Source organism: Panthera leo, chromosome B1 (genome assembly GCF_018350215.1).
Source record: "Panthera leo isolate Ple1 chromosome B1, P.leo_Ple1_pat1.1, whole genome shotgun sequence".
NCBI classification, from domain to species: domain Eukaryota; kingdom Metazoa; phylum Chordata; class Mammalia; order Carnivora; family Felidae; genus Panthera; species Panthera leo.
Genome location: NC_056682.1, coordinates 39,277,981 through 39,303,642, shown reverse-complemented (window position 1 = coordinate 39,303,642; position 25,662 = coordinate 39,277,981). Strand labels below are relative to the sequence as shown.

Below are 25,662 nucleotides of genomic sequence, written 5' to 3'. Positions count from 1 at the left end.
ACACCCAAGGGCATATCTGACTCATGGTGGATGGTGGACAACAGGCACTGCCTTTTGAGGGGAGCCCTAGTGTAGGTGACCAGGAGGCACTGTCTTCCCCACCCACCCGGCGGTATTTCATTTGTGGTGATAAATTAGCCCACAGTACATGCAGAGACCACAACCACTCACTGTTTTCTAACTTCATCATGAGTTTGCAACCCACTGAGAAACCTTTGAAAAACTCCTTGTGAAAATAATTTCAAAGGCTCTTCTTGGGCAGCACAAATAAAAGGACGCCTTTATTCTTTTTGCCCTCCTGGTGGATTAGCATAGCTCTGTGCATCACCAGATGAGGTTCCATTGAGGGAACCTCTGTACTCACCATGGAACCAGGGAGCTATGGCATCTGAGGCTTTCTGGTAGCCTGCTCGCAGAGGTAGCTGCTCCTCTTTAAACCACCGAATGATTTCCTCTTGGGCAGAGCTGGATGCCATCCTCGTCACTCCCTGATTTCTGTTATTTAGAAAATGTTTTTCAAGTTAGATTTAACTAATTTGAAAACAATGCCTTTAGAACTCATACATACCCTATATATATATATATATATATATATATATATAATCATGTATATATTATATATATTTGAAAATCTAATTACATGGGCTGAGCTAAGGGGAGGTTATACCCCTAATTACTGCCATCATACAATTTCTTGAGGGCTAGTCAAGAAATAGGAAAGAGGGGCACCTGGGTAGGTTAGTCGGTTGAGCATCTGACTTCGGCCCAGGTCACAATGTGAGTTCAAGCCCCACATCGGGCTCGATGCTGTCAGCACGGACCCCACTTCAAATCCTCTGTCCCCCTCTCTCTGCCCTTCCCCAACTTGTGCTCTCAAAAATAACATTTTAAAAAAATAGGAAGGAACATAAATCTGTCACTTGTCCTTCTGGTCCTGTGGGGCTAGTCATGGCTCTGAGCAACTGCTGTGTTAAAACAGAGATTTAATTCATTTTTAATGTGAATAAAAGCTCCATTAACTCCCAGTTAAAATTTGAGAAAATAAGCACTAAAAAGATACACCCCAGCACTACTTTCCTTGGGCCATGTCCTTGCAAACAAAAGAAATCAAATGCAATAAAATAAATTTCCTTCCTAACATTTTCATTATTAAACTTTCTCTTCTTTCTGTTTCCATCTCCCCGACCTGCTTTCTTCTCTCCCACACTTTGAAGAAGTTTGGTTCTGCTAAAGATAGCCTCAGAATTATAAAGTAAAAAGAAAGAAAAATGCATGAAGATTGGTAAAAGAAAAAAAAAGATACAAGCAGCAGAATCATTTTGAAATATATTCAGTAGCAGAACTTAAATTCTGGGATGTAAGTCAATTTCCATTACAAAAGTAACATTGCAATGTAATAAACATATTTCCAAGTCTCACACCACAGCCCACTAATTTTGAGCAGAATTCAGTGTGAAAACAATGAGGAGTTTGGATGAACTACTGGGATGCCTGTCATGTAAATTAATGTATGGCTCTTTATGCGTTTTATGGTAACACATGTCACTGTGAGTTACATGTGACATATATGTTAGATGTACATATATGCAGGTACATATCCATATATATACATAAACAGCATTTTGGAGAAAGTAGCCTATAATAGTTGACTTTTTTGGGTATCAGACACTGCACACACATAAGATTACATGATGAGTGCTCTAATTAGCTTTCAAATTAGGTTCTTTTTCTTTGGGAACTCTATGGAGATTAAGCAAAACATCTGAGGACAGCCAATCTCTGTCTTTTCTTGGGCTGGTTCCTAGCTGACCTCGGTCATCACTGTTGTCCCAGCCCAAAACCCATCCATTCTGGCTGCCTCACAAGAAGCATTTCATGCGAGTGTATTAAGTTGGAAAAATGAGTTAACTGAGCACAGCTCAAAACAAGAATTACCCTTATTAAAGGCCACCTTCATTGCTGTCAATCGCATACACTGTGCTCTGAAAATACTGTGGGTTAGGACATATTTCAAGGCACAGTCCCACCCTCAAAAGAGCCTGGAGAACAGTGGTAGGTCCACAAACAGCCCTGCTGGGGATCTGTGGTCAATACACAGACAAGCCTGAGCACTGGAAAGGACGCTGTGCAGGATCTCACACCTTTGTGACCTGGTCACAGAAGTTTGAGGATACCTGTTTCTGATTGCCTTTCTTGGGTTTTTGTCCATAAGAAAAAAAAATGATTCCCCAAACTGTCACTTTGTAGACATGATCATTTAGTTCGGGTCCCCAAGTCACAAAACGGAACCTTTTAGTTGAGTAAGTAGAAATAATTATAGTAGAGGAAAAGGTTCACCTTCCTATTTCCTCTGAGGTCATAATCTCCCTTAGGAAAAGCCCTGAAGATAACTACTGTCTCCAAGCAAAGAGAGATTTGTTTGCTTTTTATTTCTCCATGCTTGTAACCGAGTATTTTTAGTTTTTATTTCAGAAGGCAAGGCTTTCAGACAGTTCTGTTTCACTCAATCACTATTTGATTTCTCTGGTATATTTTAACTATCACCTTTCTACATATTAGAATACGAAAATAATCATATAATATCCAGGAGAAAATAATTTTATAATCAGTTAAGTAACATAAAGGAAAGGGGTTTCTGCTATGATATCATTGTATTTTTCTTCAGGGATTTTACAAAACAAATTGTTCTAATTTCCCATAGCCTTGGAGGCAAAGGCACTGTTATGACCAAAAAAGTTTTCATTCAACAAAGGAACAGTTCCAAAATCTCAACATATGAGCTTGGCTCTGTATCCCAGAACAAGGATTACCATCAAACCTTTAATCCTGAGCAATGAAAACATAACTCTACTGAAGCCATGAAAGTCAGCAAGCCATTAGATTCCTACTTTGATATTGTTTCCTACTAAGAGCAATACTGAGCACTGGTGAAACCCCTGTTGTTTCTGCTTCTCCCCTCATTGGCTCCCCTTCAGCCCAAGGGGGTGGGGGTGCGATAGTAGCATAGGAAGGCACTGAACTCGATGTGCATCCTAAGTTACTGGGTATCTTAATTACAACAACTGTGGACATTTTATAGATAAGAATGAAACGAATCCAGACCAGGTATCTCAGGAAGACAGGCTTGGAGGGGAGGCTGAATTTAATTTCACAGGCAGCCAGCTGGTCCTTCATTCCCCATGGCTCATCATGCAGTTTGTCTTTAATCAGCCAGTTTCCACCGTTATGCTTAAAGCCATCTGTGTGGCTTCTTACCTAAGAGGCTTTCGAGGGTATCCCGCTGGGGTTAGGAACTGAGGCTTGGGTGGAAGCGGAGGTCTTTTTGGTTTCTGTGGAATGCTTGGGGGACTTTGTGGTCCCTCACCACTTCTTCCTTTTTCAGCCGCTAGTGATAACCTCTTGTAGTCTTCCCGTGCTTGTTTAGCCAAAGAGCGTCTCTTCTCATCAGCTGCTTTGGATTTTCGCACTAGGAAAACAAGGCGGGGAGGGGGGAGGTGTTGAGAAAGCCCCTGGTCAGCCAACAGAGATGGTGAGAAGACTCAGCTGGTGGAGAGAGCAGTCTCTCATCCCAGCAGATTCTGTCATCTGATGATGACAATGAACAATCAGTGTCAACACCTATGACTCACATAGTTCAGGCTTGCACATTCACAACTGCCCAATGTTCACAGCAGACTTCCTATCTTTCTCTGGGAGTTTTAGGACTTTCTAAGAGGGAGAAGGAAGAGGAGGAGGAAAAGAGGAGATAGACATGGAGAACCATGGGTACATGTTTCAGAATTTCCTGCAGTTGGCAAGACCAAGTGGTGAGTCACAGACCAAGTGAGAATTCCAACTGACAGGGGGTCTTTGAATAAAAGAGGTGATGTCACATCCCTCACACACGCAGCTCAGGATGTCACCAGCAAAGAGCAGACTATGAGGAACTCCTCAGTGCCGTGGCTCCTGGCTGTGGACAGGATGAAAGAGTGGTGATGTCCACTCCTCAGTCCACAGAGAACTGAACCAAATGTAAATCGGCCTGCCAGAACAAAAAAAATAAAATAAAGTGATTCTCACCACAGAGAATGTGTTGATACACATAAAAGCATCCCAAAGTCACCTTTTAATGTTGCTTTGTAAAGCAGAAGGTTTGTTGTTTTGTTTTGCTTTTGTTTTGACAACACAGTGGTAAAGGACTCCAATGCAGGATGTTAAGACTAATTTTTATTGTGTGTATTTGCACTTCAGCCATTATTGGTCAAACCCTGTTAGGTTCGACTTTAAAGAGATGCCAAAAATGTTCCATTATGCTAGAATTTCACTGCATAGAAGTGATTGGATCTTGCAAATGTTTTCATTTCACAAAAACTGTCATGTTAATGGTATTCACTGTTATGGAACTGAACACAGTATTCTCCACATCCTGCAAACATTGCCACTCCTGTTCTCTCCCTCAAGTGGTCTCTAGGGATGACCTGGTAGGTAAGCCTTTTTCTGGGTCAGCTGTTTCAAACAAACATTTTCCCCTAGCATCCCTGAGCAGGCTCTGCTCTGCCTTCACCTGCACTGAGCTCTTCCTAAGGAGGTCTATCTTTGGTGGTGCCACCTCTAAAAGGAGTCAGGGTTAGGTGACAGGCATGGGAGGGATGCTGATATATCCAATTGATTATTCCTGGGTTCTTCTATTACCAAGTTGAGTTCAATGTTGAAATTTAGAAAAATACAGAATAACAAGAACAAAAATTCAAACAAATCTCAGATCCCACCTCTCCAAAAAAACTAATGTCGACAGTTAATAACCTTCCAGTTCTTTTACTTCATATACTCGAGCATTTTAAAATTGGGATATTTTGGGACACCTGGATGGCTCAGTCAGTTAAGTGTCTGACTCTTGATCTCAGCTCAGGTTATGGTTTCAGGGTTGTGAGTTCAAGCCCCATGTTGGGTTGTATGCTGGATGTGAGGCCTACTTAAAAACAAACAAACAAACAAACAAAGGATGTTTTTCATACTGTTTTGTAATATTTTTTCTTCTCCAAGTAAAAAAAAGATATAAACATATCCCAAATTCATTAAACACTCTTCTAAAACATGTTTTTTCATAGCTATATACCATTCCATCAAATAGATACGACAGCTGTGATGGTACAAAGATGAATGGAAAACCTTTCTACTACTGTTCAAAAAGAGACTCATAAACCTTTCTGTAATAACTTAGTAATAATTCTCTCAACAACTATTTTAAGTGCTTCCTAGTTTGATCGTTTATTAAGAGAAGGAATTGGCCTGAAGAGTCTAAAGTGTTATGGAGGCCCTGAGGTACTCACAAGATGCCTGCCACTCTGAATCTTCTTTCCAGCTTTTATAAATCTGCTTGGTTTTCTCCCCATCTATTTGTTTTAGTTCCTCATCTTGTGTTTTCTTCATGGATTCTTTCTTCTGTTAAAACAACAACAACAACAACAGAAACAAACACTAATGACTGACTGGCAGTTTTCTGTGAGGAGGAGAGGTGGAGGAGGGGAGGGAGGAAGGGGGTACAGGGATGGGGAGGGGACTCAGGTTGGTTTCTGTTTAACTCCCTTGCGGCCCCTGGCTAGGCAATTTGTTGTGCAGGAAAAGCTTGCAGTCAGTGATACCTGAAGCTGACTCTACTGCCACCTAGCTGTACAACTGCATGTCCCCTTACCAAACCTCCCTTAGGCTGTCTTCCCCTAAGTATAATTAGAAAATTAAAAATATTTTGGGGCACCTGGGTGGTTCAGTTGGTTAAACATCTGACTTTAGCTTAGGTCATGATCTCGCGGTTCAAGGGTTTGAGCCCTGCGTCAGGTTCTGTACTGACAGCTCAGAGCTTGGCCTCTGCTTCCAATTCCGTGTCTCCCTCTCTCTCTGCCCCTCCCCCACTTGAGTTCTCTCTCTTTCAAAAATAAACTAAAAAAAAAGAGAATTCAAAATATTTCATAGGGTTATACTGAGGGTTAAATAATATTTAAAAAGTGTCTCCCATAGTGTGTAACACAGTAAGAACTCAATAAATATCCATTTTCCTCAAACACAGCACTTCTCTGCTTTAAGTTGAATTCCCTGAAGTAGTGTGTAAATACTGTTTCATGGCACCAATGTAAACACTCTAGTATCTGACAGGTTCCATAAAAGTAACAGTACATTTCTACAGCAATCTTAGCTGTATCTCCATGTGCCCTCGCACCAGTGTGTCTAAAAATGTGGTATTTACACATGATTTTAGGTGACCCAAAAAGGAATATTTTTTTGTATTTAAAAAAAGCAGAAAAATATTTTTACAAAGCATCATCTTTGAGAAAACATAAAATAAGAAACACAAGTCTTCCTTAAAAAGGGAATTTGCTTTTGTTTATTGTAAAATATACATAATATAAAAATTACCATTGTAACCTTTTTAAAAATTGTGGCAAAATACACATAACATAAAAATATGACATTAGCCATTGTGAAGTGGACAGCTCTATGCACCAGTACACTGAAGGAACTCGTTTTTAACTAAAGAGAAACTAATACGCCTAATCACTTAGACCTAAAAAGTACTTTGTTTATTTGGGAACTGCCTCCTGAGTGCCTACAAGAAAACTGAATTTAGCACTTGGTCAACTAAATAAGAGCCTTGGTCACCTAAATAATGAAATAAGCTGAGAGGGTCAGAAAAGACAGATCATGCTTTGTTCTCCAGCACAAAAATGATAGTTTTTTTTTTTTTCTTTTTCTCTATAGAAAGATAAAGACTTTCTGTTAAGTTATTTCACCCCAACTAAAATATAAACCTTGATGTCACAGAACTTGTTTTCAATCACTGTGGGAAGTCATAAATCACAGTTAATATAGGTGATAATTCATACACTATATTTCACTTCAGATGTAACTTTTTTCTTTCTTTCTTTCTTTCTTTCTTTCTTTCTTTCTTTCTTTCTTTCTTTCTTTCTTTGGAGAGAGAGAGTGTGTCTGTGCAAGCAAACAGGAGAGGGACAGGGGGAGAGAAAGAATCCTAAGCAGGTTCCACACTGTCAGTGTGGAACCCCATATGCGGCTTGATCCCAGAAACGGTGAGATCATGACCTGAGCAAAATTGAGTCAGATGCTTAATCGATTGAGTCACCCAGGCACCCCAAGATGTAACAAAACTTTTGTGTATTTATTATTTTCACTTTTTTTCTTACTTTCATTTCCTGCCTAGAGCTAAGCCTCTGCAGTTTGCCAATATTATAAAAACTAAAACAAACAGACAAAAAGCAGCTTCTGGTGTTTTAAATGACTGTTAGGGGCGCCTAACAGTTACAAGTTGATCCTTACTTCCTACTTCATCTATTTAGAAAACCAAGCCAAACCATCATTTCCTTTTTAGAAGTGTTTGCTGGAAACATGTAGGCCCAGGATGGGGATGGTGAGCCAAGCATGGGAAAATCAAGATAGAGGCTGAGGAGTGAAGGAACAGCAGGGCTGAGGCTGAACACTGGTCCATACGCCCACGGACTGAGGTTTAAACATGAGGACAGGCAGTTTGATGTCAAAACGTCTCCCACAGAAAGTCTCTCATCCCAGCCTGTTAATGGAAATACTCTCCACAAGTTTCCTCAGAGAGCCTCTCCATTGCCTTTAAAGTGGGAAGGCTCTGTTTTATTACCTTTGTTCTACAGAGAAGCTTGGTAAGTGATCTTTCTGCTCATTCACTTTCTTGAATTCCCAGATAATTTCTTAAGTTAGAGAGGGGATGTATCGGCCCATGGCTCTAGGTGTTCTCCTGAGAGGGTGTGAAAACGAGTAACTTACATCTTAAAATGTTCGAGAACCACTGATCTAGTCCATTTCCCTTATTTTGGAGACAAGATATTTCAGGCCCAGTCTAAACACTGATGTACCTTAGACCTCAGACCACTTCTCTTTTCCATCTAAACTCACTCTCTAGATGATCTCATTTTTCATCGTGGCTTGAAATAACACCAAGATACCAAATTCCTTACAAGGGTCTACATGATTTCTCAGCACTGATCTCTTTGACCATGTCAAGCGAGCTCTTGCCTTTGTGCCTTTATATTCGCTGTTCCCTCTGCTGGGAACATACTTTACCCCAGTCATCCACATGGCCCCTTCCCTCATTCCTTCAGGTCTCCACCAATAGCACCTTTACAGAGTAGCCTTCTCTGACTACCTCTATAAAAAACCAATTCCCACCCTCCCAGCCTTCCTCAGCTCCCTTATCCTGCATCATTTTCCCCCATAGAACTTACGACCATCTGACTTCATAGATGTGTTTGTTGTCTGTCTCCACATCCAGAATATAAGCTTCCTGAGGGTAGGGATTTTATCTATTTTTTCACTGTGTTTCCAAAGCCTGTAACAGTGCCTACCACAGAGGAGAAACTCAGCAGAAATTGGTTGAATAAATACACAGACCCTTTGTCTTTCTTGCTATCATTTGAAATGAAGCAATGTAATCTGGGCAGTGTAACTGAAATTTTCCTTTAGATGCTCTGGAATGGCCTATATTATATCAGCAGTATGCACACCAGGACTATACCACAAAAGTTCATGGCTTCTTGAAGTCTCCACAGGAGCTATCTCAGTTCATGCATGTCCCTGCAGACCAGTCAGGGAATTGACCTCTACTAGAGATCTACTAGATCTGCTAGAATCTACTAGAATGTGGGCCTTCACCATGACCCCATCTCAGGCCTGTGGTCACTCAGAACCTTCTCTTTACAGCCTCCTATCTTATGCTATGTTTTCAAACTTACTGCGGGTCAAATCCTACCATGGTTTCCAACTGCCAGCCTATGCCCCATTTATTGTGAAAAATGTATGATACAATGACAATCTAGCATGATGGAGGAAACAGGCTTGGCCTGTAGGAAGAATCCCACGTCTGGGTGGATGTGTGAGAGGTCTGAGTGCCTAAAGGAGCTCCTGGCACAGTGGGCATGGACGGCACAAGAGGCTGCTCATCCTGAAGGGACAGGTTCACAGAACCAATGAACACATTAGGAACTTAATCTGAATTCACCATTTCTGCCAAGTTAAATGCTTCATTTATCGCTCTCTGGTGTTGTCTCTGTTTAGATCTTCCATGAGGAGTTTAGCAGATATTTCTTGGCATCTGTTCTTTCCATGATACTCAAGACTTTTCCAACCTCCAGATAAACAGGTAAAGATGAATAGCTATGCTCACAAGCTTTTTAAGACAGATTTCACATTTTGCTGCTTTCATTTCTGCATGAGACTAATATATCCATTTGTGAAACATTAGTGGACATGGCTATGCATTTAGCCCCCTGAAGACAGAATGTAAGTCTTTACCTGGTGAAATCCATATGCCTTCATACGATTGATAGAATCTGCCGACATTTGTTGAATATTTCTTGAGGAACTGGAGAATGACTAAAAATTAAATGAAACATGTTTTTTATACCATTTAGAACTACAGTGCAGTTTCAGTAGATAATCTGTTAATGCTTCCTTTGTTTCAATGTTCCCTAACCTGGCCCACTCCCATAGATGTATGTACCAAAGCTTTCCACCACCAAAGTCCCTGAGTCCATAATGACTGAGGCAGTAGGTACGGGAGACCTCAGCCTCCCTACTCAGTAGGGGATTATTGCTCAAGACTCTGGAGCTGGTGTTTTGGTCATGACAAGTGGGTTTCTCTTTTTTGTTCCCAGCTGGCCCCAGGGCTCCAGAATGACTTCTAGACATCACCATTACTCCTTAATTTAAATTATCTTCTTCTCTTAATCCCTGCTCTACGTCATCCCCTGTTTTAGTTCAGACCAGAGAAATGCTTCATCTCTGACATTTAACTGCATATGCCTTGCTCCCTGTGTAGGACTGGAGGCATGACTAGAATATCAGTTTGGTGCTTGGGAGCCCTGGCCACTTTCTCTGTCTGATCACTCTCCTCCCCTCCCCACCTCTCCCACCCCTGTTACCCAGCCCAGTATCTGGCTTTATGCTGCTCTGGATGGATTTCCCAAGAGGCAACTCCTGCCAATGTGGTTCCCAGATCCATTGCCCAGATTCCCTAGTGTCACTCCTGCCTGCCACATGCCAACTGCTCTGGCATTGTGACTGAGCTGGCATATCACACGGAGTGTCTCTTAAGGCCAGGTCAGTTACACAGGCCCCTGTCCCCCTGCCCCGGCCTGATGCAGAGTCTGGGCCAAGTCCCAGTATGAAAAGTCACATGAGCCTCTCGCAACCCATATCACCATGATTTATGTGCCCTGTGCCTGAGGACTCACTCCTGAATTTTGGTATCGATCAGAAATTGTCAGTAAATTTTCAGAAAAAGGTTGGTACCGAGATTCAGTGTGGAGCATAAGATACTTTAGGGTCATTACCATGTCATGTAATAAACCAGTGTGACTACCTCAGTTTTATCCCTTATCTCACAGTAGCTACATTGCTTTTCCCAGCTGCCCTAGCAGTTAGGTGTGCCCATGGGAATAAGTTATTTCCAATTTGTGATACCTGGTATTTGCCACTCCTATTCAAGTCCTTAAAACCTCCTTCACCCATTCCTCTCCACTTCCCACTTCCCCCTTCCTTTGGGCTGAAATGGTGATCACAGTCATGCTACTACACCTTCAGTCCCTGAGTGACTCTGTGGACCTGGGCCTCCTGAACCAGAACCATTCTTTGAAGTTCTAAGTGAGAAAGATGAACTCCTGTTGTGTTTTGCCTATTGCTTTGTTGGTCTATTTGTTATAAAAGTTTAGTCTATTTTAGTTAATAAAACTGGCCATGGCAATTGGTAGTGGCACTCTTCAAGCCCTCTGTTGAGATTTTTTACTAGTCATGGAGAGTGCTATTAATGCTAATTCCACTGAAGGCTACTAGTCATTAAAGGCGCATTATGACCAGGCACTGTGTTAGTAACTTAGTATTATTTTTATTCCTCAAGCACCTATGATGTATGGACAACACAATACCCAACTATCAGAGGAAGAAACTGAATCTCAGAGGAGTTGTACAGCTTTCTGGCATCATACAGCTGGGTAGTGCCAGAGTTTATACTTTTCCCACTATGTCAACATTGCAATGATAGGAAATGAGTTGTAGGTCAAAATGTTTCTTTATGCTTATTACTTGGCAAAATAATGACTCCTATAGGTTTCACAATTGCTACCTACCATATTCTATCTCATTTTTATTTTAATATTATAAAAGGATACATAACTGCTCTGCATCTAAAACAGAATAGTATAGTAGCCAGTTCCCTATCTGTGAACAGGTTAGAACTGTTTTAACAGATTTTATACATGTCTGTTGAAAAGTCCAACATGACTTTGAAGAACTTGAATTTGTAGTCTCTGAATAAATTTCCACCATAAGGAATGTGAGCTTTAAAAACAGGCCCACTCTCCCTCTCCCTTTATTTAATGATATAAGATCCGTGGGACATCATTTTGCAAAAAGGATCAGTTTCTTCTATGTTGAAAATTAGGAGGGGGGCACCTGGGTAGCTCAGTCAGTAAAGCATCCAACTTTGGCTCAGGTCATGATCTCATGTTTTGTGGGTTTGAGCCCTGTATCAGGCTATGCATTGACAGTGCGGAGCCTGCTTGGGATTCTCTCTCTGTCCTTCCCCCACTCAGGCTCTTTCTCTCTCTTTCAAAATAAATAAATAAATTGAAGAAAAAAACTTTAAAGAAAAAGAAAATTAGGAGACTGGTAACCACCCTCCCTTGTCTGCTCAAGCACTGTACTCAGGTTCTAGCTATGGAACCAGCCACTAGTCTGTAGCAGGACCTGGACCTAGGCAGCCAGCAGAGCTTTGGACTGGGGATTTGTCACCAGCACTCATCCACCCTCAGCCTTTAAGCTCGCAGACTCTCAGTTGTTTCCTGAATTAGCTTCAGGCTAACAGGGCTTGGACAGGTCTCTTCTAACATATATTCTACTTTGTCAAACCTTTTTCCCCCATCACTTGCCAATTACTGTCATCTGCATGGCACTTGAAGCATACTGTGTGAGTTATTCTTTGTCCCTTAGAATTATTTGCTCAATTGAATGATTCATCTTATATGCACATACAGCATTGTTTCCTTACCACTTGCTTTTTTTATTATCTTTTTTCCTATATTATCTATCTACCACCAAGGGCAGACCACCCCAAGATGGACTACATTGGCATGAAGGTAATTTTTGAGTTAAAAGCAATCAAAACCCAGCAGATTCAGGAAAAGCTCGTTACCTTCCCACCTCAACTACTTAAAAGAATTTAGATAGAGGTCTTGCTCCAGGAAGAGAGCTGTCACTAGAGATAACTCCATGACACTATGAACTAGGTATAGCAGAGAGAGAGGAATCTAGCAGAGCCTGTTTGATCAATGTCCTCTGTGTCTCATTCTTTCTGAGTGGCCCAGAAAACATTTGTTTTTACCAAACATTTACTCTTTTTTATCATCCTGTGAATTGCAGGAAGTCCCAGACCCCTAGAGCCCCTTTCTCCTTAGTTCAGAATGATATATACACCACATTTTGCTTGACTGTCTTCAGAATTTCCACATCTGTGTGGGTTTCTCATACATAGGAAATTAAATTTGATTTTCTCCTGTTAGTCTGTCTCGTGTCACTTTGATTCTTATTCTGGCCAGAAGGACCTCGAAGGGCAGAGGAAATCCTTCCCCGACACCAGCATTTCAACATTCTCACTGCTTTTGCACTTCTCAGAAATGATGGGGTTATTAATACTCTTAAGATAATTCAAAATTGGGAGCACCTGGGTGGCTCAGTCGGCTGAGCGTCCAACTTCAGCTCAGGCCATGATCTCACAGTTCCTGAGTTCGAGCCTCACGTCAGGCTTTGTGCTGACAGCTTGGAGCATGGAGCCTGCTTCAGATTCTGTGTCTCCCTCTCTCTCTCTGCCCTCCCCACTCATGGTCTGTCTCTCTCTCTCTGTCTCCCAAAAATGAATAAATGTTAAAAAAAAAAAAAAAAAAAAAAAAAAGATAATTCAAAACTAAGCACAGACAAATGAGCCAGACAATGAAATGGACCGGAACTGAAGGGATAATATGACCATCAGCACCATCTGCTGGTGCCATCAGATTTGACATCCTTTCTTTGTCACAAGTTTTAGGTTCTGTTCTCAGTATACCAAAGCTCTGAGTTGGTTCTTGAGCAGAGGAGTCAGAGCATAAATAATTTCAATTAGTTTAATAACCACCCAGTTAATAACTACCTGATACTTCTACTGAAGTACTTCTATAAGTCTAAAATATATGGTAAACTCTAAAAACTCTTCACATATACCAAGAACCACATATAAAAATTCTAGTTTTCAAGGTGAACCAAGATTTGCCATTATTCCAAAGTGCTAAAATAATATGAAGAACTAATGAGGACTTGTATAGAATGGGTTCATTCAGATACACTTACCCATTCTACAAATACATGAAATACAAGTTCAGTATAGTAGACTGAAAACAGTATGATCCAAGATTTCCTTTATTAAAAAACAACCAGATTATTGGCTCAAAAGTGACTATTTATGATGTTAATACCAGATGGAGACAATCTCAGGAATGCTGTTGCCACTCAACATTCCCAGAGTGAAGATGAAGAGGCTTCTTGGAGAAGGCACCATGCCCCCTCTGCAGCTTCCATATGATGCTATGTTCCAGGGAATATACTTTTTAATTATTCCTATTATTAGAAAGAGAGGAAAACTACCCATACCTGCATAATTTTTGCTTTCAAAGCACTTTCAAGTCCGATACATCATTTGACCTTCATTATCAATCCTATAAGAGAATCAAAGCAGGTACTGTCCCTTTACAAAAGAGGTAAGGTGACATGTTAATAGATAGGAAATCAGAGATTGAAACCATGTCCTCTCGATGTCTACAGCTCAGTCTTTCCGCGGGGTGTCCCAGAGAGAATGTGTGCTTGTTCTCATGCCTACAAGCCACAGCACCTTCTTCCCATTTGCTACATTACAGAGGCTTCTGCAGCTGCTGAAACTCTATGGGCACAGTTAAAGCAATCTTACCTGCTTCATATCCCCTTTATTTAAAAATAAAAACTGCCACAGAATATGACTCCACAAAATAAAGTGAAAACTTGAAAGCCAATGGCATCAGAAGGTAGTAGACTTCCTGCAGACACTGAGTCAGAATGGTCCCTTCTAGTCAGTGCAGGCCCAACCAGATCTGGGAGTGGAGAGCATCTGTATTGACCAAAGGGTAGTGCGTGTGTGTGTGCGTGCATGTGTGTGTGTGTGTGTGTGTGTGTGTGTGTCTGTTGTGTATACAAATTACTGTTAAATTTAGAAGTATGGCAATTCAAATCTATATAAGCAATTGGATTATCAAAAGATACTGTAGCAACATCTGTATTACATGATTACAAATCATATTTCCCCCAGAGACTATGTGTCCCATGAGAATTATTCTAATTATATTCACTTTTAAAACTGATTTGAGGGGTGCCTGGGTAGCTCAGTCAGTTGTACGACCTACTCTTGATTTTGGCTCAGGTCACGATCTCATAGTTCATGGGATCGAGTTCCACATCAGGCTCCGTGCTGACAGTATGGAGCCTGCTTGGGATTCTCTCTCTCTCCCTCTCTCTCTGACCCTCCCAAACTCATGCATATATGCACATGTCCTCTCTCTCTCAAAATAAATAAATAAACATTTAAAAAAGCTGATTTGAAAAACAGTTTGTTCTGTCTTTTAACTTAATACTCTGTTTAAAAGTATGGCTATGCAATTTATTAACTGCAAATAAACCAGAAAACTCCAATAAACATAAGATTTTTAGCATTCAATTTTTATGGTAAAGATTAAAATGATGAATTAACAGGCTAAAACCAAGAGTTTCCTTTTGAAAAAAAATTACTAGATTAAGTGTTTAGCCATCCTGTTCTTACACCTCTTAAATCCATGGTATTCCTTAATGGATAAAAGGTCAGAATAATGAAGGCAAAGACTATGTCAGCTTAATTCACTGATAGCTGAGCCCTCAGCAAACAGAACAGTGACTGGCACTTAGTAAGGTTCAATAAATATTTGGTGCATGAATGAACATACCATAAATTCATGAAGCACTTTCTCAATCATTATAAAATATTTAGTCTAGTTTTAATATTAATCAAGAGAGACAATTAAAATTCTCTGAAAATTGATGCTCTATAACTCACCCATTTTGCTAACCAGGTCATTGGAATAATCATATCCTGGTATTTCCAGCCATTTTAAATAAAATTTCCCAACGATGATTATAATATTAAGCATTTGAGCATACTGGGATTTAGCTTTTTCCTTCTAAAATAATGAGAGAGGCAGAATAATGAAATTGCTTTGATAAAGTTATGAAGGAGGATAATATGGGGTAGAGATATCTTTCAAAGTCCAACTAAACTAACAAGATGAAAAATGGGACAATCAATTTTACTGTTGAAAATATGGTACATGGTCCCTGTGGAATGATTTTACTGAAACATGAATTAGGACAACAGAGACCCTAGAGAGTCTTTCCTTACTTTGCTAACAATGTTCCTAGTAAAATCTATGCACATGGACTACTAGATAGCCTGACTTAAAAGTACAGCAGACTCTAATATTGTGTGTAATTTTATGGAACATCTTTAAATAATATACTGTCTGAGTTTATTTTGTCCATATTAGAGCACTGAACTGTATACTGAATGAACATCTGTCCACTTTCATTGTACCTTCCCCCTATAACCCCTCACAGCAATGTGCAAATAGGAGAACTGGCAGGGACATCCTCGGAAAATGTAATAATGCAGAACCAATAGGGGTTGTTAGGGCAAAGCATTTCAGATATGAAAGACTTTCAAAGGCTGCCCTTACATTTTCACTAGGGACACACCTGATATATGTTCCATGAAAAACAAAATGAAGACAAGCAAGGGAAATAAAGTAATTATTAAATATAAAGTATAAGGATAAAATAATAAAAGATTGTTAAGAGAGAAAAGAGTCTTAAAAACATGATTGATATGGGAAGTCTTGACATAAGGGAATATAGGAACCTAACTATAATATTTATATCATACATAATACTATACAAAACACTTCAATATATATTGCCTCATTGATTCTCATATCCAACCCAGTGATAGGCTATATCTGCCATTTTTAAAATTTTTTTATTTTTTAAAGTTTAATTATTTTGAGAGAACATACATGCAAGTGGGGGGAGGGGCAAAGAGAGAGAGGGAGAGAGAGAGAATCTCAAGCAGGCTTCTCACTGTCAGCGCAGAGGATGATGCTGGGCTCAACATGGGGCTCAATCTTATGAACCATGAGATCATGACCTGAGCAGAAATCAAGAGCTGGTTGGTTGACTGAGTACCCCAATGCCCTATAACATACTGTTTTTAAAAGCATAACAGTTTAAATGGCTTCTAAGGCCCTAGGATTTTGTAATTCTATCTTCTATAAAATTTTATTCTATAGTCTACCATGAAATTCTACTACGTTACATGGAAACCACTTGGGTAATTATATAACTTTCTGATTATGGCTCCACTCTTGAATTAATAAAATGAGCACAACAAACCCCTTGTCTGTTTTTGCCTAGCATACCCAATACTTTGTCTCTCACAAAAATAATATTGCTTCCTGCATGCATACTAGAAGAGAATATACATCAAGGGAAACAGTTACTGGTTTGGGATTATCCGTCTTTTTTCTTCACACCTGTTAAAAAGAAAACCATGGGCCCAAAATGGCGTTGCCTAGCTTGAGACCTAAGTCAGTAAACCAAGACTTACTACCTAACATAACTGCAGTTTCACACCCCCAAAAAGGTAACCTTAAGCAGTCAGAATGGGAATTTCCTGGTCAGCTCTAGGAATTTTACTGACAGAGCACTCTGTTCCCCTTAGAAGGGTGAGCTTGTCTAAAACAATGGATTCTTTGCTAATAGTTTCTTTTTTCCATTCCCTTTCTACCTTCAAAAACTTTCCTTTTCCAAAACCCTTTAGAGCTCCCTTCTACTTGCTGGATAGGATGTTGCCCAATTCATGAACCAATTAATAAAGTCAGTTGGGTCTTTAAAATTTGCTCAATTAGGGGCACCTGGGTGGCTCACCTGGTTAAGTGTTCAACTTTGGCTCAGGTCTGATCTCAAAGTTCATGAGTTGGAGCCTTGCCTCAGGCTCTGTGCTGACAGCTCAGAGCCTACAGCCAGCTTCAGATTCTGTGTCTCCCTCTCTCTCTGTCCCTCTCACGCTCACTTGCACACTCTCTCTCAAAAATAAACATTAAAAATTTTTCTTTTAATTTACTCAGTTTTTTGTTATTTAACACATCCAATTCAATCCTCAAAATTCTAGCTTGCATTTCAGGAACACATTTTCCCATTCTATTTACATTGAGATTCCTTATTATAAGTGTGAACCCAACTCCCATTTAGGGATTGGCAATATGCCTGTCTGCATACAAGAGCCAGGCAATGCCATAATGGTTCCCAAGCCCAGGCACAGGGCATCTACTCTGGGGTAGGGTGCAGACTTCTCCACCCGCCTACTCACCAAGCTTTAGTATGTCCCCGATTAAATCACCTAAGAAAAACTGTGATTTAGTACTACCGTTCACCCTTTACAAAACGCACAAGCCACGTATAACCAAAACTTGGTTGCTCTATAAGTAGCACTTAGAGATGAATAAAGGTCCAAAAAAAACCCAACAATTCAGCATATTCTTTTCTATTCTTTAAAGAAGTGGTCTTGATCTTAGTATCTTGCTTCTGAATCTCTCCTTTATCAAGGCAAACAGCCAAATTCCGGTTTTAGACAACTGCTGGTTTCTGAGAGCACGTTTAACTTTGGATTGGAAGTGATGTATGGAAGAAGGAAAACCTAAGTGGAAGTCTTTCATTATGTCTGAAAATAGTTTTATAGGTTGTTCCTTCATTGCTATCTGCTAATGGGAACACAAAGCTAGGAGTTAGAATAACACTTAAAAATATAACCACCATGGCTTCAGTGTCAAATTAACAATCAAAGTGTACATTTTAGTAGCATGTTTTTTATCAGATCTTACAGTAAAATGACAGATATAAAAACAGATATCAGAGTCTTGGGACAGTGTGCACGCACATGTGCATATGTGCAAAGTAGGGGTAGAGAGGCAAGAGGTGTTATCTCTAACTCTGTTTCTTTAAAGATATGAAGAGGAAAAATCTTGCTCAAGGCTTTTTTTTTTTTTTTTTTGGAATGCTTTGAATCCCAGATATTTGTGTTCTAATGTTTTAATCTTTTGTTTTGCAGTAGGGTCTACTCTGAAGGCCATTTCTACAAAAATAACAAATGAGATAAAATCTACAAGTGAGCAGATATAGTTTCATTCAAGGTCCCTCTTGGGGGCAAGGACAGTCAGTCTAGTGATTAATGAATAAGTTCCCCAGCCCCTACAAATTACATATAAACAGAGAAACACAAAGGGGCTTATCTTTGAATTAGCATATTCTGCCACTCTCCTAACCACACTCACAACTGTTTTGCACAGAGTGGGGAAAACAAATTCTCTCGCACAGAGTGGGGAAAACACTGGCTGTCCACATCCAGGATCCCTAAGAATTTCCACTTAGCTGCGGAGTACTCCAGTTCTCACCTAAACTCCCCAGGGAGAGGGAGCCTCACACAGTGCATTATCTGTCATTTTCTCTGGCTCCTATTAACTCCCAATCAGACTTGTCTTTGCATGGGAATGGCATCTGCTTCCCCACCTGCATATCTCAAAACCTGGCTGGGTGACAGCTAAATGCTGATATGTATCATCACCTCTAGTTCAGCGACAGGCACCCAGTAACACAGTGTTCACTGTGATCCACTGAGAACCACAACACTTTCACTAAATACTAAGCAGAACACTATTTCTGAGTTTCCCAAGCACTATCACCACTGCCAAAAATAGGAACAGGGTAGGTATTTCATAGAGGGCAATAGCTTTTCAGAAAAAGAACCATACATTCAACTCTAATCCAGGCATTACTTCAGCCTCCTCTGCAGAATACACAAACCACTGAGGCTCCTGTGGCCTCCAACTCTTCATCTGAAAAATGAAAAGGACCAAGGCTGGGCCTGCGATAAAACAGCATCTTATAACTGAAGGATTTCAGGGGACAATTCTTTCTGCTTCCATCAGATGGTATTGGGCAAACATCCTCATGTTGATAAATTTTCTCAGCTTCTTTTGTAAAGAAACTGTGTTGCTAATTTAATCCCTACTTTAGAGGGGGCCTTGATTCCTTACAGGATTCTGCCCCAAGTTGCAGAGCTGCCTCTGAAGACTGAAGCCTCCATTCCAGACTAGAGGTCTCCTGCGTCAGCAGTACGGTTTCACAGTACCCGGTTCTGAATCAGGCAGTCTTACTTCTGGCCATTTGTTAAAATGAAAATTTTAAATCAATATAAGTATATTCTTTTAAAAATTTTTCATGACTATTTGAGTGTGTAGAAAATTGCTCTGAGACTGGACTCCAAGTTTTCTAAACCCTGAAGTGGGGGTCAAACAACTATTGTCAAACCGCCCCGCCCCCCACCCCAGACTTGCTTCTCATGACTCTAAGGGTGAAACAAATTCTTCACTCTTAGAATTGGGGCAAATCTTTTATGATTCTACAAGACAGCTCCTTGGATGACTCCATCTGCTAATGAATATATAAAATAAATCATTGTTGGGGCACCTGGGTGGCTCAGTCAGTTGAGCATCTGACTCAGGTCATGATCCCAGGGTCATAGGATCAAGCCCTACATTAGGCTCTGCACCGAGCATGAAGCCTGTTTAAGATTCTCTCTCTCTCTCTCTCTCTCTCTCTCTCTCTCTCTCTCTCTCCTTCTGCCCCTCACATGCACTCTCTTTCAAATAAAAAAATAAATAAAATAAATTTTTAAAAATAATTTAAAAATAAAGTAAATCGTTGTTATATTGGTATAAAACGATCGAAATGCAAACCTATACATTGGGCTGTTCAGTGTTCTGGTCCCATGGAGGGAAGGGTACAACTCTCTACATATCTCTACATTTCACAATCTCTTCTACATTGTGAGAAGATTAGCTATTTTCCAGGAGGGCCAAAAGATGAGAGTTTTGAGTCTCAGGCAGAGGGCCGTGGAGAAAAGCTCAGAATAGGATTGCCAATTGACTGAGAAAGATAAAACTTGTACCTCAATTCCAGAAATGAGACTGGATTAACCTCAGCCTTGTACTACTGGGCTTGAACCTCACATCTTTGCCTAAATTCTGCTTGAATCTGAAAGTCCAGACCCCATGGTGAGGCTCATCCATTAAAACTGTATGGAAACCATCCTTAACATCTGTAGTGATACAAAAAATATTCTATTTCAGGTCATGCCTACGGGTGTTGTTTAGGACCATGAATGTTTAGAGGTGGAAGAATTTATGAGGAATCATCTCACCAAACATTCCATCTCCACAAGCTAACTCCTATGGCCAACAGTCTAAATAAACATGTAAGGGATTCTTCCTAAAGCTTCCAGATAAGAACCCATGTCAGCCAAAACCTTGATTTCTGCCTTTTGAGACCCTCAACAAAGGACCTAACCAAGCCATGTCGGAATTCTGACCACAAGAGCTGTCATATAACAAACAGGTATTATTTTAAGCCATTTGGTTTACAGTAATTTACTATGGCAGCAATAGAAAATGAACACAAAAAAAGCTTGATTCCTCTTCCATAATATGGCCTATCAGCACCTCAAATGCACCTTCCAAGTCCCAGCCAAAGTACTTTATCCCAGTCAGGCTGCCCTCCTCCCTGTATCCCCACAAATGATGCTTTCCATTTTCTCACCACAGACATTCTGCATATCCCCATGACATCAGGCCTACCCCCATCCCTGCCTTCTACAAACCAGTCAAGCCCTGACCTTCTACCCAGCTGGAACTTAATTATGTCCTTCCTTAGTACTAAGTGCTTCTAATCTTTCCTCTAATTCCTGAAGGATGAAGACCTTGTCCTGTGCCTCCTTTGTGGCTCCATAATATCCATCATTACATGTATTGGCCCCTTGGTAAGTATTTGTTAAGAAAAACACTGATTCAATCAATCCAGCCAAATCATGCAAGGTCTTCACCCATGCAGCCTGCACAAATGACACTCTTACAGCAGGGGCAAGGTTTAGAGTATGTCATAATATCATTTTATTGTTCTTCCAAACTATAACCTAAGTAGCAAATGATGTCTGAGCTTTTTGAACCAACTGAGACACAAGAGAATTCAGAACAATTCTGATTATAAAATTCTGTTGAGGAAATAGCAGTCCCCACAGTCACAAGCAGAACCTAGGAAGCCAGTGAGGCACTGAGGTGTAGTCCTCAACCAAAAGGGGAAGACTTGATAGAGAATAATCTACATCACAAATGTGCCAGCGTTCTAGGACTAGAATCAGTCAGCCACAGCCTGTATGCCAGACCTGGCGCTGTTAGGTAAGTAAGGTTTTACTGGAACAGAGCCACATCTATTACATTATGTACAGTTGTGACAGAGACCGTACGGTCCACAAGCCTCAAGTATCTACCATCTGGCCCTTCACACACAAAAAAGTTGCCAATCCCCGTTATAGAAGACATATAATAGGGAAAAAATAAACCCCCAAAATACCTTAAAATGCAAAATTTTATTCGTAGAGTTCCTTCTTCACAACTTCAGTCCATGAAAAAGGGGTGCTTTACCTTTTTTGTGAAATAGCAGGAGAGTCAAATTGAACATCAGGGCCTTCCAGTTGGGAGGGATTTTTCCCAGAAAAGTCTGAGAGCCTGATGTTCAACTACATTCATCTCAGTGGCCCCAATATCTTTCACTTCCCTGGTTATGAAATTCTGCATGTTTACAGATATGAAAGACTCACTGGAATTTTCTCTTCTTCAAGGGGTGGTGCCAGTCTAGAGCCTTTCCCCAGCTCCTCCTCTTCCGCTGCTTTCTTACAGATATTCTGAGACTCCAGGGTATCTGGTGCTTGCAGATCATAGTACTGTGATCTCGTTTTCAAGCTATTGGCAAATTCTTTGGACTGAGTCTTTCTGAAGAGAAACAAATGTGGAATTATCAAAAACACTCTCCAACATGGATAGCTTTTCCAAAGCAGATGCCTACATTCAAATTATGTGAAAAACAGTAATAGATACCATTTACCAAGTGAATAGGCTGAGCCCTTTGCTAGTATTTTAAAGACATTAACTTAATCCTCATAACAGCCCTGAAGAAAGGGGTTGTTATCCTTGCTTAACTCAAAAAAGCTCAAAATAATTATTTTATTTATCCAAGGCTACATAGTGGCACAGGCAGGATTTGAACCCAGGTCTGCCCAATTCCTGTTCAGAAGCTAAACTGCTAGAGCACACTGCCTTCCTCTGATAAGCAGCAAATAATTAGTTTATCTCTGCATGCTCAATTATACGTTAGTTACAGGAGCTGTGGGCAGCATCACCAGCCCTTGGGAACTGAACTGAGGTCCGTATGTCTGCTTCTATCTCATCAAGGGATAACAGGCTTCACAGAAGTCACCCTGGGCACCCTGCAGAGGGGATCAATCATCTGCCTCACTGCTACCGCTCAAGTTACCTTCCTAGATCTCCAGCTGATCATGTCTCTTCCTGATTCAAAAACTGCCACCATCCACAGGATAAGGTCCAAAGTCCTAAATCTGGCTTTCAAAGCACTTTAGCACATGGCCCTGTCTCCCGCTATTTGCCCACATATACCCCAAACACTCAGAAGAACTCATCATCACCCAAAGAACCTTACATATTCAAGACTAAGGATCTTGATTATGCCCTCTGCCTGCAGTCTCCTTCTGGACATTCTGCACTGAAAAACTCTACTTATCTTTTAAGGTTCAATTCAGATTTCACCTCTTTTGTGGGTAGGAATCATAGGTCCAGTTAATGCTTTGTTAATAACTTACTTATAGCACATATCACAGCCTATATCAGCTGAAGTTAGTGGTGCACCTGTTTCTCCTCCTAGACTGGAAGCTCCTTGTTCATTTTTGAATCCCCACCACCTAGCACAGGCCCTAAAAGGTCTGCTTACTCAGCTACCTTTATCTAAGCAATCTTGTTTGAAGTCCTGAAGCTTGAACTGTCACTGCATTTCTTATTTCTATTCCTGATGCTCAGCTGTGTCAGTCTTTGGTGCTCCAGCATGGTTCTAGTGAAGCCAGTGATTCCTGGGGAAACCACATCCAGATCAAACCCGGGGTGACAAGCAAGGAAATGAAACAGCTGATTTGATCACATTGTGGGAATAAAGGGAACCACCAAAAGTCTAAAGAAACTTGCCCGACAGATCTAAAGTTACTCTTGTGACTCTGCCCACCCCACTCTCCCTCCAGCTACTGTGAAGAAGAGGCATCTTTGCATGACTGTATAATCTGGCCAGCCTCTCACTGGTTTGTAGATCTCATACCTGAGCTCTTCCGCTTCCTGCTCTGCTTTCAGCTGGGCCCTCTCAGCAATAATTTCATTACAGAGAACATCGTAGGGTTTATCTAGATGGTGTTCACCCATCACCCAGACCCAGACTTCCTTATCGGCTCCCAGTTTCCAATGAACAGATTTGCCATTCTCTGCAAGTAAAACAAAATTTAGATTGGACAAATATCTTTAGTCATGGGTTATTATGTTTGCCATCATTAAAGTATTGTGTCTTCAGGAAAAAAGCTATTGGATGAGACAAAGTGCTTCCAATCTGCTCAGGAAGCAGCAGCATTCCCAGGGAGCAATGGAGGTGGTAGCAGTGGGTGGCAGCTGTAGCAGAATATGGGAATATGGCTTTTGAATGTGCCCATTTAATAAGTAAAGAAGGTAATATGGGAAGAAGCCATGTATTATTTACATTACATTCAGGGGAACAGAGCTAACATCAGATATCAGAACCTCTCAAGTCTGAGAGTCTCCTGGAACCCCAGAATGACACAGCTGCTCCAGGGTTTGGTATTTTCATTTTAGAATCAGTCTGGCTTTAATTGAACTCTTAGCCCTGCCACTTCCTAGCTGTGTGCCTTGGACAAATTATTTAGTCTCTCTAAGCCTCAATTTCCTCATCTGCAAAATGGGGGTAGAAGCATCTAGGACACAGGATTGCTGTCGGGAGCAGGCAGGCTAGATATGCCATGTATTCCCCCTAGTGCCCAACACATAGCAGGAGTTCACGAGAGGTCAAGTGCTCTGGTCACCCTCCTATTGTTTATTTACGTGGCTGCTCAGAGATTCACACCAGCTTGTGAGAAGATAACACTACCGGTAGTGTGATACTTGGTGAAGCTACTTAAATAACACTTGTTTACAATGGGTCGCAGGGGTTGTATTACATTCTAGTTCCCGTACTCCTGAGATGCAGCCACACAGGTCACGCTCCCTGAAACCGGGGGAAAGTGAAGCACACCTGGGAGAGGCCAAGAGGTGCAGTCCCTAAATCTAAAAGCTCCAGAGCAGACCTACCCAGGGCCATTATGGGCCATGTTATGGGTCAAGATCCCTGTGCCCCAAGGACCCCAAATTGGCCAGTGGTGTTGAGCATGGGTAGTAGGGCACCTGATGGAACACAGGCCAGGCCATGCTTATAGGTTAGAAACCCACACTGGGATTGTGTCTCATCTCTGTACATTATGTGAAGGTTTCCAGTTAAAGTATCTGCTGTCCAATGAATTGTTGATCTACTTCCTACTGTTTCCCCAGGATACACTGAAAAAGTGGGCTATTCAAACAGAGATATGTTTTTATTTTGGCACTTTCTACCCTTCTGAGTGCAATGGAGACATTCTACAGTATAATAAAATTCTAAATAGGATACTGGGGTAGAGGGGAGGGGAGACAGAATCTTCACTATAAAAGGAGTCAAATGTATCATTTAGGAGGAAGCTGACTTTGCACTGTTTTCACAAGTGGAGAAACAGTGAAAGTGGCAAGTAGGTCTGAAGGGAAGATCAATCCCAAGTGGGCCTTCATGGGGATGGGCCCTGGCCAGCTCTGGCTCTGTGTGAGGAAATGCCAAATGGTTCAGTAACTTTAGAAAGCTGTCATACCTCATGAAATTCGCTTTATTAGGCTCTCTCGGGGCAACTAATAACATTTTTTACTATGTCCATCTCTCAACCTTCACCTAAATGATTACCAATATTTTTGACAGCAGGAGACAGATGCCCTGAGAGGAGTGTGGCAGAGGGCCAGGGGAGGCAGACAGGAAGGACCCAGGGATTCCAGCAGCTATGCTCAGGACAGCAGGACACATTCCCCGAGAGCACCCTCCATGGGCTGCAGGCAGAACTCTTATGGGAAGGTGTTGCCCTGCAGAGCTGGGTGGGGGACAGATCCCAGAACTGCCTGTGGGCACATGAAGGTGCTTAGAACTATAAGTAGAGAAGGCAGCTAGAGGAGAGGGTGAGACCCCTGAAATTTTAGAAGCAAGGCAGTGGCGAGAGCATGGTGACGGTAAAGAGATTGCGGCTTGGAGGCAAGAAAAAAGAGAATTGTCAGATCTAGCCAGATGCCAAAAGAGGGCTCTTGACAGAATGGCACTGACAATAATATCTGTTCTGAGTCCTCCTCACCCTCAGGAGCTCTTAAATGTTGCCTGAGAGCAGAGACTGGAGGGGCTTCAAGGGCTTCCCCACGACTCTCCAAAACCTTAGGGGAGAATGGAGAAGAT

At 41.1% G+C, this 25,662-nt stretch overlaps 1 protein-coding gene across 7 annotated transcripts in view; it reads right to left on the bottom strand.

The window, feature by feature from the left end:
- SH2D4A (SH2 domain containing 4A) overlaps nt 1–25,662 on the bottom strand; it is a 59,733-nt gene that overhangs the window by 19,474 nt on the left and 14,597 nt on the right. For 6 of the 7 annotated variants that reach the window (XR_006201577.1, XM_042934679.1, XM_042934678.1 and 3 more), the window contains 6 exons: nt 23,422–23,581; nt 21,863–22,034; nt 9,310–9,390; nt 5,310–5,421; nt 3,256–3,466; nt 365–495 (listed from right to left, as the gene is read on the bottom strand). Coding sequence is in view for 6 of the 7 variants with exons in the window: in XM_042934679.1 (XP_042790613.1) it covers nt 365–495; nt 3,256–3,466; nt 5,310–5,421; nt 9,310–9,390; nt 21,863–22,034; nt 23,422–23,581 (867 nt within the window). In the remaining variant the exon portion in view is untranslated. The remainder of the gene's footprint in view (nt 1–364; nt 496–3,255; nt 3,467–5,309; nt 5,422–9,309; nt 9,391–21,862; nt 22,035–23,421; nt 23,582–25,662) is intronic. The other variant, XM_042934681.1, reaches the window with a different exon arrangement.